Source organism: Epinephelus fuscoguttatus, linkage group LG16 (assembly GCF_011397635.1).
Source record: "Epinephelus fuscoguttatus linkage group LG16, E.fuscoguttatus.final_Chr_v1".
Lineage (NCBI taxonomy): Eukaryota > Metazoa > Chordata > Actinopteri > Perciformes > Serranidae > Epinephelus > Epinephelus fuscoguttatus.
The window spans coordinates 37,994,804-38,007,876 of NC_064767.1; the positions used below are offsets into that span (position 1 = coordinate 37,994,804).

At 40.3% G+C, this 13,073-nt stretch overlaps 1 protein-coding gene and 1 long non-coding RNA gene across 3 annotated transcripts in view; one reads left to right on the forward strand and one right to left on the reverse strand.

Moving 5' to 3' along the window:
* Positions 1-13,073, forward strand: part of si:dkey-191g9.5 (rap1 GTPase-GDP dissociation stimulator 1-B) — a 55,584-nt gene that overhangs the window by 20,382 nt on the left and 22,129 nt on the right. For both annotated transcript variants that reach the window (XM_049601211.1, XM_049601212.1), the window contains exons 5-8: positions 3,599-3,727; positions 3,830-3,955; positions 8,367-8,510; positions 11,712-11,843. In XM_049601211.1, coding sequence (XP_049457168.1) covers positions 3,599-3,727; positions 3,830-3,955; positions 8,367-8,510; positions 11,712-11,843 — 531 coding nt within the window. The remainder of the gene's footprint in view (positions 1-3,598; positions 3,728-3,829; positions 3,956-8,366; positions 8,511-11,711; positions 11,844-13,073) is intronic.
* LOC125904052 (uncharacterized) lies at positions 3,852-5,740 on the reverse strand. Its single transcript, XR_007451369.1, has 4 exons — positions 5,665-5,740; positions 5,415-5,491; positions 5,117-5,326; positions 3,852-3,986 (listed from the first exon to the last, which is right to left on the reverse strand). It is a non-coding gene; the product is annotated as an uncharacterized LOC125904052 (long non-coding RNA).

Below are 13,073 nucleotides of genomic sequence, written 5' to 3' on the forward strand. Positions count from 1 at the left end.
TGTTTTTAAGTACATCAGTTAATTGTCTTAAAGACCACCTCCAAACACAGTGAACTGCTTACTGTTACTGTTCTTACAGTGTCACTGATTTTGAAATTGGCCTTTAGGACACATTTTGTTAGGCCTGAACATAGCCCAGGCTGTCATGGCTAATGGTTGAATGGTTAAAAAAAAAAACATCTGTAGCCATAACACTATTACCACCTCTGTTCTTCCTCATCCCTACAATCCCAATCCCACCCTTTATTCCCTTTTCCCCCTACCACCCCATGTACTCTGCAGCTCTCTGGGCCCATGCTGGGCATGACTTACCACTTTCACAGGCCCAGTCTGTTTTGACTAAGTGTTTTTTGTTTGTTTGTTTGTTTTACATGTTATAGTATTAGATATCGTGCACATTTTTCTGCTATGTCATTTTATTTAAAACATTCTAAGAGTTCATCTATAACTTGTGGTTAAAATTTCAATAAATTGTATTTATATTTGCACTCCTTTTGTCTTTATTACTGACTGAATGTTGTATTTCACAATCAAATCTGACTCAATTGAAAGGACAAACAAATCATACACTACAGATGAAACATAAAGCATTAATGTTTAACATTGTCATTGACAAATAATTAAACAGTCCATTTCTGTGTGGATCTGATTATTTTAACTTTGTACTTGAAGATAACTAAGCACCTTACACCAGCAGCAGAGCCTGAGAAGATTTTGGAGTGTACTCTTTGTTTGCTGCTCTGTCTCAGTCTAGTTTTAACACAGAAGAATGTGACTGGATAAAAGGGCTTTTTTCTCATTCACATGAAAATTGGAAAATTAAAATAATGCATTGTATATTTGTTTATCCTGTTATAAAACAAGTTAAACAAAGCTGTGGATGGAGGGTACACCAATAGTAGCGAAACATTCACAGTTCGCATCTAAGTTTAACATAATGTTGAAAGTTCAAAACATAAAGCATATGAACAAGTTATGGCATGAGATGTGTAATGCTTCATAAACAACGGTAACTTACATGGTGATCTCCTTCCTCTCCACGTCATGTTGATCTTTTTCTTTCCTAATCACTTGAGTTTGTGAATGGTGCGTTTAAATATAGCCGCCGCAAGGACTTGTGGGACAGAATTATCTACTTTCGTAAAGGATGGTCAAGTGTACCCTATACTAAAGGAGATTAGAAAGGAAGCATTGAAGCACCTTTCCTTAAAATTTAGAGAATTCGACCAGCTCTTATCATGGCTGCCACTTAGATACTTCTGGGTCATTTCACTCAGTTAGGAACCTTCCTAAGCAAAAATGACTATTCGACCGCATCCCAAATGTCCGCACTTCACCACATTCGCGGACTTTGCGGGCATGTTCACGGGAAGTCCGGGAGTGCTTAGGGCTGTCCAAATCCACAATTCATTCAGTCTACAAGGGGCCTCAAGCAGACTTTCTGTGGACTTCCGGAGAGTCCGCTTGGGGTGCAGACTTCACTAGTTTAATTACCCACAATTCATTGCAATACGGACGTGTTTTAATTTTTCCAAATTGCTGACAGAAAACACACACATACACAAAACCCCATAAACGTATTATAAATTGTAATATTAAAACGTTACTTGAATAATGTAGGCCAGATATAAAATTCAACAACATCATGATAGAGAAATATGTAGAGGTATAGGCTATAGAGATAATCAACATGTATTTTAATGTTGCAGCCTAGCCTATAAAAGCTGTGCAATCTGATCACATAGGTGAGTGCTGCAGTGATCACCGTATACATGATAGTCTCCCAAATGTTCCCACGGAAACAAGTGAAACAGACTCCAAGCCTGTCTATTAGCTCTTTTTATAATGCTGCAGACTCCTCCTCTTGCAGACTTTACATGTGGTGGTGAAGACATCACATTACATATGCCTGAAGTCCATGAGGGCTCAGTCTGCAAGTCCAGAGGGTGGAGATTTGGTTTCAGCCTCAGAGTTGATTGAACTGATTCTGTTTAGCTGTTCTGGAACCGAAAACTCAAGAGTTTCCCAGCTCAGGCTCAGTCAGCTCAGAGATCGGAATTAGGCTCAGAGTTTGTTGAGCCTGCTTTCTGAAATAGGGCCCTGATGACAACCATACTCACAACATCACTGTGAAGTGAAACAAAAGCCCCAGGAGCAAAAGCATATCTTAATTTTCAATTTTTTAATTCACATTTTAATAACTTTAATGTACTTAAAGTGTGCACTGTGCAGCTGTATTATCAAAAAAAAAAGAAAAAAAAAAAAAGGAAGTATTGGACTTGGAGTCTGTATCAGCAGATACTCAATATTAAATGACTCAGGACATCCCTACTAAAAATTAAGTATTAAAAACAATGGGCCTCATTCACAAACTGTGCGTACGATCATTTGACACACAAATCTGGGATTCATCAATATTTTCTTACCCGAATTTGTTCTTACTCTGTGAACAAATTTAGAACTGCCTCAGACCATGCGTACGCACAAATGAGGATGGCCGAACTGACTTAGAAAATACAAACACATACCTTTTAAGTACATGCAGAGTCTATAAAACCACATTCATTAAAAAGAGATTTAATTAACATTTTTAAAAATCATTAATTTACTAATATATTGGCCAAATGTATTAAATAACCATGAAATTGACATACGTTCACCCTCATCATTGTGACAATTAAAATATTAACAACAACATGAACAGAAAAAACTATCACTCCATCAACATGCAGATGATCTGTAATGCCGACTGCCATATCCTTAACGCTGTGGCCCGCTGGCCAGGAGGCACCCATGACTCATTTATTTTGCAAAACAGTACAGTGGAAATGCGTTTGGAGGCAGGGGCTGTGAGAAGTGGATGGCATGTTGGTGAGCATCTTTTGTTCTAGTCTTTTATTTCAATTGTTTTTAGTTAGTATTTTTAGTAAGTCTCTATTTTGTTGATGCTAAAATGTTATATTGTTTGGGTGACCGGGGATATGGCCTTAAAACATGGCTGATGACACCATACGCAAACCCTGAAACCCCTCAAGAGGTGCGCTATAATAACATACATGCCCACACACGCGCCGTAGAGCGCACTTTTGGCGTGCTTAAGGGCCGTTGGATGTGTTTGGATCAGATACAGCCGGTGGCAAACTACTTTATACCCCTGAGAAGGTGTGCAAGATCATTCTGGCATGCTGTTTCCTCCACAATCTTACAACGACCCATGGCATTCCTGTATGACCCGGCGCCATCGCCTCTAACAAACTGTGAAATTTACTACTTCTCTCCTCGCGTAACCGCTTCCTTGATTCATGAATCAACTCTAGGCAAGCGGTTTCCTTATATGGAGAAATGGGGGCGTGGTAGTATGCTAATCACAAATTGTGAGCACGCGCCTGTCAATTTAGAATGATTCTGATTCACACACAAGGTGGTGAGAACAAAATTGGCCACTGCACAGGTGTCATGAATCCCACGGTGATTTTGCATACGCACTTATTTTGTGCGCAAAGTAAGAACATTTCCACGCACACATTAGTGAATGAGGCCCAATGTGTCTGTCACTTTAAACATGATCACTTCCTCTCTCCCTTGCTCTTCCACCCAGCATACCAACAGGACCAGTTAATCCAGAATGGTGTAATCCCCAGACTGGTGTCCATTATAAGGGAGTACCCAGAGAACGACCCCCTGGTCAACGTCTGCCTGCTGGCCCTCTGTAACCTGGCTGACATGGGTGATTATTTTATTAGTGTTTGTTTGTCAGGCTTGAAGTTAGCTCCAACACTGTCAATAGTATAGTAATAGACCCTTCTGTAATAGACCCTTTTGTTTTCAGACTCTGCGAGGGATGCCCTGGCAGAACAGGATGTGGCAGATGTACTAACGTTCCAGCTGAAACGAGCATCTGATGCAGAGCGCCGACATGTCATCCTGGAAATACTGGGCTCGCTGGGTGAGAGTGGTAAGACCTGCAGGGTTCTTCCGGAAGGAGGCTAGGAAAGGAAAGATTTATTGATGATTAAATTAAATTTGTTTTTAACCTCAATAAAGTGCTTTATCATAAGCCATCAGAGAGTGTTTATGCTGAGGTAGCCATGCCTTTTATATCCCTGGTTGTGTTTGGCCATTGACGGTAATGTCAGTCAGTCAGTCTTAAATTTGGTGACATCGGTCATAAAAAACAACAATGAACAAACAAAAATATACCAATGGTCAATTACAAAACATAGCAAGGTATGGGCAAGAAAACAGACAAAATTCATATCTTCTTTGAAGAGGACAGAGGAAGAATCTCCCTGCAGACACCCGTCCTGCTGGGGCCCGTCCTAACTGAAGTACGGCACTGACCCAATAGCAGATTTCACCCCTGTTGTCCACTATCAAATAGGAATGCACAATTCAGATTATCAGGGATAAAAGAGCAGTCACAGAACTAGACAGACTGCTGATAATGCTTATTGATCACAAGCACATAATATCACAAAAGACATTATGCTGTAGCTTGTTCAGCAAAAAAATGATTCCATCTGGCTGCAGACTGCAGACAGCTTTTTAAGTTTGACCAACAGTCACTGAGTGCGCTATAATTTCATCAAAACACACAAACATTCCTTACATCACCTGGCACTGATATTTTATGATGTAGCTGTAGCCCCCCCACTCAATTCTCATTTGCTACAGAATTGTCACGGCAAACCCCTTTAACACCTTAAGCATTTTAGTCTACTAAAATATTAAATTTGGGATATATCTACTGTAACTAGAGCATACAACCCTGCCTAGGGTGCAGAGAGGCCTGGTTAGCTGATTTTATAGCTATACTGTCTATGTGAGCTTACAACCTCCCATGCATACCTTTAACACACCATAGCCCTACTAATACCACATTCAAACACGAATAAACATTTCGACTGCGAATATACATTGCAACAACATAAAATGTTTACTGACAGAAAAACGAAACAATCACCCTTTTAAAATGACATGGTGACCCTTTAAGTCCTTTAATAAAATAAAATAATAATACCCGGGTTTTTTGTAAAACTCAGTTATGGTACCATGTGGTTGGCGCGCATGTTGAAGCTCATTTGAATCCTCATGAAAAGTGTTTCTCGGTACTCACTAATCCTTGGAGATTCAGAAACGGTTAGCAGCAGTTTCCTCAAACCGTCGGTTCAGTGAAGAAAGGTGATGAGATGGAGAAACCAGTCCTGAAGACACGTCCATGTGCGACATCAGGTCCTCTGGCGGCAGCGAAGTCCCGAGCACCCTCTACAGCAGCAGTAGCATGCGTGGCAGCAGGCAGGCGGCAAGCATGTAGGCTTGAGGCACACTGCAGAAATTCACAACACTAATAAACTCACTATTCATTCCCATACACTGTTCATATTGTCACCAGTTCACAAAATGTCCATACTCACTCAGAAAACCCGGCGCAAAATATTCTCCCTCACACACACAGTCTCCTTCTTCTCCCAGCTAGCGAGGACGAGGCTAACTAGCATTAACACACAACAGAAAATGGCGTCGCGGACATTAAGTTTAATTTCCGGCTGAAACAGCTCCGAACATGGCTCACTATTACATTTTGTACCAGGTAACACACAATAAAACCCTCCGGTTCTAAGTTTCCGTTACAACAGTAACATTAAACACTTTTAAATAGCTTACAACTAGCTCCTTCGTTGCGTCGTTATTCCTTTCCTCGTTTCTCCCGTTACTAGCCTGAGCCTCGTCTCCTCTTTTTATTAGTCCCACCCCCTTCTCTGAATCCGGTAGGTAGTTGACGTTCAACTTTGACAGGCACGGATTGGCTAATGAGAGATTGACACCTGGTTATTCAATTAAACAGAGGAAACTTCATGAGGCATTCATAGACCGTTCAAAACATGGGACATTTTAGAACCTTCCCAAATAAAGTACGATTATGAAATTCTCCATATTAATTAAACTTATTTCACAACAGCAGTAACTTGACAAACAATGCTACAAATTATACTGCATATTTGTTAACTGATCACATGTTAAAGGAACAAAACAGTATCATTTGTAGCAGGGCACTACATAGCCAAGAATAATGAGGATAAAATACAGCTTTGAGCATGCAAGGAATGTGTCGTAATAAGTCGGTTACATTGTTAGAAATGGGTAAGTTGAAGTTAAAGAAGTGATGTCATAGAAAACTCCAGAACAGCTCAATGATGAACTCTGGAATTATATTTTCAATATCTTTATCTATCATGACTCTCATACCATCAGGTACCGGGCAGAAGCTGAGGCATTTTCATTTTTGAAGCACACTGTTAACTACCTCTATATTTATTACAACTTTTCAGTAGAATTAAAGGTAGTCAATAGCTCCCAAGGTGGTTCCGAGGCTGTTTGTTTCTGATTAAAATATACAGACTTAAAGGGATTGTTAAACTGTGGCCAGAGTTACTGTACAGTATGTGTCTCCTATTTTAGTGTGTAGATCTATTGCTTATATGACCTGTGATTATTTTGTTTTCATCTTGCATCATGCACTTTATGTGGTAGATTAATCGCCATTTAACACCTGTGAATATCCTGTTCTCATTTTGCACTATGTACTTTATGTACAGATTACATGAAGACCAAATGAGACATGTGGGTGTTCTATCTGCCTCATTGCACTGTGCGCTCTGTATGGGCATGTGCACCTTGTATGATTGTTTTCTGGAACTGTGAGCACTCGCACTTTGGACGCTGTATGTGCGTTGTCCCATGGATTTCAATGCACTATATTTTCTTGTACCGTTTCAGTCTGTCTTTTTATATGTGTCTTTGTAATATTTTAATTTTTCTCTTGTTATTTCTTCTTTTGCCTGCCTCAGGGACTGCAGATGGAAACTAGCTAAAAAGCTATAATCTGGTGCAGTGCATCTTTACTCTGTTGAGTCCAATGTTCTCTGTACATGGTCCCTGATAAAAAAAAAAAATAAACAAATTTAAAAAACAAAACAAAAAAAAAAAACAGTCAGCCTTGAGCTGTTGTGCTTGGAGTGTACTAGAGCTGTGATCAAGCCTGACCCTACACAAACATATACAGTTTCTGTCCATGCCCGACCCAAACCTGACCCTTTGCAGCAGTTTTGGGCCCAAGCCCGATCAAAACACAATTTCTACTGTGAAAAATGTTATATATATATATATATATATATATATATATATTTTTTTTAATATTAAAACTAGGGCTGTCAAGCTATTAAAACAATAATCTAATTAATTACATGATCTGTGATTAATTAATTTGAATTGAAGGGGAAGGGGCAAGGGAGTTAGTTAGTTTGTCACAGGTAGACTTATTCAGTTTGCATCTGAATGCCTGGTCCAGTGTGGCTTGACAAGGCTAGCACTAGCACTGGAGGCTGTGCCAGCTCTTCCGGGTTTGCTGCTAAATGCTTTGCATTGAGGTGATATTTCTGGTTCTCCAATGGTACGAACTTACTGCAGAAACTGCAGAGAATGGTGCTCCTATCAACAGTTCTGGGAATTTTTTAAATGTTCCAGTCACAGGGCCAAGTAGCATCATCTTGTCTGCCTCCATAATGTGACAAAGCCACTGTGGCCTTTTTGCAATTAAATTAATCAAAATTAACGTGCTATTTTGATAGCCCTAGGGCTAATGTGTTTCCTCACACCAATTCTTCTTCCTCTCTCCCTTCTGTTATTTTAATAGTCTGCCATCTTGCGCATGACAGGTTTAGCAGAGTGGGCTGCACTCCTTGGTGTGTTCTAGTTCGCACAGAGATCCATGGTGCATTTTCTGTACCTGTCTTAGATGCACTCCCTTTCTACCCTGGTTCTCCACTATTTTGCTCCATTGTCCCACAACACTCCCCTCTCTCAGTTCCCCAGCTTTCTCTGTCTTCCCCTTTGAGTCAGTCCATTAAAACTCCTGCCAATTACGCAGAAGAACTGCTGGTTTCATTAAAAACAAAAACAAAAAAAACCCACACAGGTAAACTGGTGAGAATCTAACCTGATTAAATTTAAAAATTAATAATGAGAAATCACAGCCCGATCAAGTCTGATGGGTCCGATCTGGACCAATCAGGCTCGGGCAGAGAATCAGAGCTCTGGAGAGTACTATGGCTAAATGCCCAATATGATGAGACAAGTTCCAAAAAAATGCAACATACAAATTTCCAATAAAAATCTTGACCAGCACAGCCTGAGCATCCTTACTTATGTAAGTCAGGGGTTGTATGTTACATAATGTCAGATTTTCCAACATGAAAATATGTTCATTATCATCTACTACATGTATTTTGTTCTATAGTGATATAATATTTGGTAATAGATAATGTCAGCTGTTAATAATAATAGAATAAATTGTGCTTGACCACCAGATATACTGAAGCTGCAGTTTGCTGAGTCAGGAGTACCAGAGGCTTTATCAGAGATGATTCGGAGTTTGCAGGGAGGTTCTGACCCCCATGACCTCTGCAGCATCAAGATTGCCTCCAACCTCATCGTGTCCTTGCTTTTAGGAGGTGAGTGATACAGGTGTGACCTTGTTAGACATATCTGAATGTTTGTATAGCAACAACTCATCTTATTAGACAATTGTGTGCATATCTTACTGTGCATATTCAGCTGTCATTGGCCAGTTCAAATAACACTGGCTATTGTCCGCTGTCATTATATTCAGACAGTATGCACCATGAACGTGGTGTAGATTAAAAGTTCGTTCATACTTCTGCGATGAATCAACGCCGTAGCTATGGCGTAGGCTCCACGTCGACATAGAGCCTACGCTGTAGTCTGCCGTGTACCTCCCCAGTATCGTAACTACGTGTCGCAGTGACGCAGACCTCTTGTCTGTTTCTGTATACTAACACCATTTCCCTCAGTGGAAACGAAGCTTTTATTTACTTTTATTTCACAGATAAGAAACAATGAATTGTGAAGATAGTAAAGCCTCCACTAAATTAGCATTTTACGTCTTGTGTGTAATTTATCCTTCAGGGATTTATACTTTGGGATTTATTCTGGCTTCATATGAGCAGAGGAAATCTCTGCTCGTCGCTAGGCTAATTTATACAATGTAAAATGCCATAGGCTTGCGCTAAAAACGTTAGCATTTTGTATTTCTTTGGATACGTGTTTAGTATGACAGTTGTTTTGTCGGTGAATCTTGTGAGTTATAATGGAGCCAAATTGTGTGCCGTTACCTTTGTTAAATGTTGCTGTTGTCCCTGGTTTTATATGAGAAGAGGAAAAGATCACTAGTTGCTAGGCTAATTTATACAATGTAAAATGCCATAGGCTTGTGCTAATAACATTAGCATGTTGTATTTGTGGGGAAAATATGTCCAGATAAAGACAAGTGTTTGTCTGTGAGCGCTGCGAGTTTTAGTGAAGCTGATTGGTGCTTGTATTGGAAATTGTCTCTATTAAGCCATATTTAATGTCTGTTTTGGGTGCGTTTTGAATCAACTAAACTTAACAGTTTTGGAGGTGTAACTGCAGAGTGACACAGACACACAAGTAAAAATGCTCACAATGACGTAGGCAACGTGAGTAGGCTACGTGCGTACGGTCTACGCACAACCATAAATCTTGCTTAACTGTCAAAGCTGTCATGTAAAGCCTGGCTCTTCAGCAGGGAGTTCTCAGATTCCCCACAAGGGGGCTGCCAAATTATTGTTTGATTATTTTTTGAAAGTTTTTTATTATTAGTAATAATATGTCTGAAAATACAGATTCACATGAATTCAACATATTTTATTTTTTGCAACAACTTGTTTTTGTGAAAGTGGAGTTTCCCCCCTTACCTACCTGAAAAGCAATACAGGTCAAGAAAGCAGCCTGAGGCTGATATAGCCCTCTGCCTGACAACCTCAATCTGCCCGTTTTAATATGCAATGCAGTTTTATACTATACATGCAGTAGGGGGGTCCCTGCTCTGCCTCTCTTTAAGCAAAGGGGTCCTTGGCCTGAAACTTGTAAGACCCTGACCTAAAGAAAGAGGTAGAACAGGAGATAGAGGAGATGGGTTCAGGCTGGCCATGAGCATGACTTGATTTTGCCAAGTAGGACATGCTGCTGGATCAGCATCCCACATTGCGTTCCTGGACCAACATTGTGATCAACCAATCACAGCCCTCTGACATCATCACTGTGCTCCTCCAGGGTTAGTGAGTAAGTTTGCTAACTAGGAATGCTATGCTAACAAGTAAACTTGCTAACAGACTAGAATATTAGTGAGTTAGCTTGCTAACTAGGTAGGCTATGCTAATCAGTAAGCTTACTAATAGGCTGTTCACTGATTAAGAGTAAGGATAATGTCATTTTGCAGTTGCAAAGACCTGTGTTGGACACATCTTCCCTCGTTTTTCAAAGCCAATGCAAAACATTTTCTTTTGCAAGATTGCAGTGCTTGTGTTGATCCAGGACCCTCACTGCTATGTTGAACCAGGATAACCTGTATATGTTGTTCTTGGACCATCATTGCCATGTTGATCCTGAATAGAAATGCTAATGTAGACCCAGAGCCATCATTGCTAAGCTGATGTTGACCTAAACAAATTATCCACAATCCACATGGCGGTGATGGTCCTTGATCAACATAAATCAATTATCCAGGGTCAATATGGCAGTGTGGTCCTGGATCAACATGAGTAACTGAAAAATGCTATTATCTTTTATTTTTTATTCTAGCCTATTGTCAAGCTAGCTTACCCCTTAGCATAACCTACCCACTTAGCAAGCTAACTCGCTAACCCTGCAGTAGCTTATACAGATTTTGTTCAGTGTTACTAAGGATATTGATCAGTTTAACCAACTTTGATTTGGAAACTTAGCTTAGTAGAAAAAGCACAAAGGAATTTTGACAGAAGCATAGGAGCAACACAGTGATTATGTCAGAGGGCTGCGATTAGTTAACTGCAATGTTGGTCCAGGAACGCAATGGGGGATGTTGATCTCGAAATATGTCCTACATGGCAAAATCACATCGTGCCTGTCCATTACACGACAAACCAGCCAAGCTGGTTGTTTATGGCATTGTGACTCCTTACAGCCTTGTTTATCTAGATATTGTGACCTTCTCGGTGGCAGTGTGTCACAGGCAGAGGGCGGACCATTAACAGTCACTCCAGGATTTCACAGGCTGTTTTGGGGATTGCTCTGGCCTGAAATGTCTGATTTCACAGCAGTTTTTTGACAAAATTGTAATGCATGTTCTGATGTTTAGGGGTGTTTTTTTGGGGGCAATGACATTGCAGGGGTGAGTGAAAATTGCAAGAATAGTTGTGATGCTGTCTCAGATCCAGAGCTTATTATTATGAGCATTTAGTATTTCCCACAGAATTACAATGATACAATCTATTTGTGATGGTAGGGGTATTGGGGGCAGCCTGTAATCAGCTGTTGCTGCCATTTACAGCAGCGCTGAAGGACTGTTCCTGTGAGCTGCTTTCCTCCTCTCTGCTCAGTTGGCACGAGCTAACACAGCACAATGTTGTCTCATCACCACTCAAATGCTTAACATCAGACACTGAGCTGTTAATCTCACATAAATAACAAAATGGCTCAACTCTGTTCACAACATTGTGAAATCCTGGAGGGACTTATTATGTCTCTGTGTTACACAGAAATCTCTGACATTGGAGCACTAGTTATTTGATTACCTATAATATGTGTGTGTGTGTGTGTGTGTGTGTGTGTGTGTGTGTGTGTGTGTGTGTCAGATGAATCTATGCAGAAGTGTTTTGGTGAGGGAACAGGTCTGGTGTATCAGGATGTTTTGTCCTGGCTGCAGAGCTCCAATACCCAGCTGCAGCTGTCTGGAGCCCTGGCCATCGCCAACTTCGCCAGGAACGGTGAGATATTTTCCAGAAAAGAACATTAACTTTAATGAGATCTCTGTGACTTCATCCACAGGTTTGTGAAGGGACATTCCCTGCCATCAGCGCCATCTATATGGAGTGGATGTAGGATAAGCAAGCAGCCACCACCACAGCTGAGACATTTGTCAATGAAGCAAACACACCCTATAATATACAGTACTTCCTTTTAAAGTGGTTCTAAGCACGGTTCCCCTCAGCTCTACAGAGCTTTTTAGCTTCTTTTACCATCATTGTTGTGTTTTTGTTTTCTTGGTCCCTTAGCTTTACTGTTCTAGTTCACTCTCACCGCTCTCAAGTCGTAATTCCAGCAGCAGCTATTTTCCATTACTGTACACTACCTGCTCAGCATTAGACATCAGACACAGTTAGAGACTTGCTGATAAACACAGTGGAGCATTCAGCAGCTAAAGAGGCAAATGCATTTTTCAGGAGTTGGTAGAGACCAAGAACTGATCACAGTCATTGTCATGTCCGGGTCGGGCTAAAATTGGGCTGATATGATGTACCTGGCATAAAAGAGAGTGAATACTGGACAAACATTCATCAGGTGGGCACAAACACCACCCCTAATGAGTGATCATGTTGCTGTGTGTGTGCTGGATGTGCAACTAAGCAACTGTTTACTAACAGGTTCATCAAATCATCTTATTAATATGTCAGCGTAGTGTTTACAGCTTGTTTTTGCTGCCAACAAGTGGCCAAAAAATCTGTTATTGCAGATCCTGACGATCCTTAAAATCACCATTAACTATTAATGTGGAATTAGACAAGTTTTTTGCTTTAACTTCAATATCAATATGAAGTAAATGTTGATCACACAATATAATGTAATTATGTAGTATTAGCAGTGATGCAGGCTTGTGCTGGCCCGTTGTGGTAAAAAATTAAAAATTCTTACCAGTTCATCTACAGTGGCATGCAAATTTTGGGCACCCCTGGTCAACGTTTTGTTTGCTGTGAATAGTTAAGTAAGTAGAAGATGAACTGATCTTCCAAAGGCATGAAGTTGAAGATGAAACATACTTTTCAATTTTTTAAGCAAGATCAGTGTATTAATGTTTGTTTTGTACAATTTTGGAGTGGAAAAAAGGAAAGGAGCACCATTCAAAGGTCTGGCCACCCCAGGACATTTGAGCTCTCACGTAACCTGGGTCTCAGACCTTAATTAGCTTGTTAAGGCTATAGTTTGTTCCCAGTCATCCT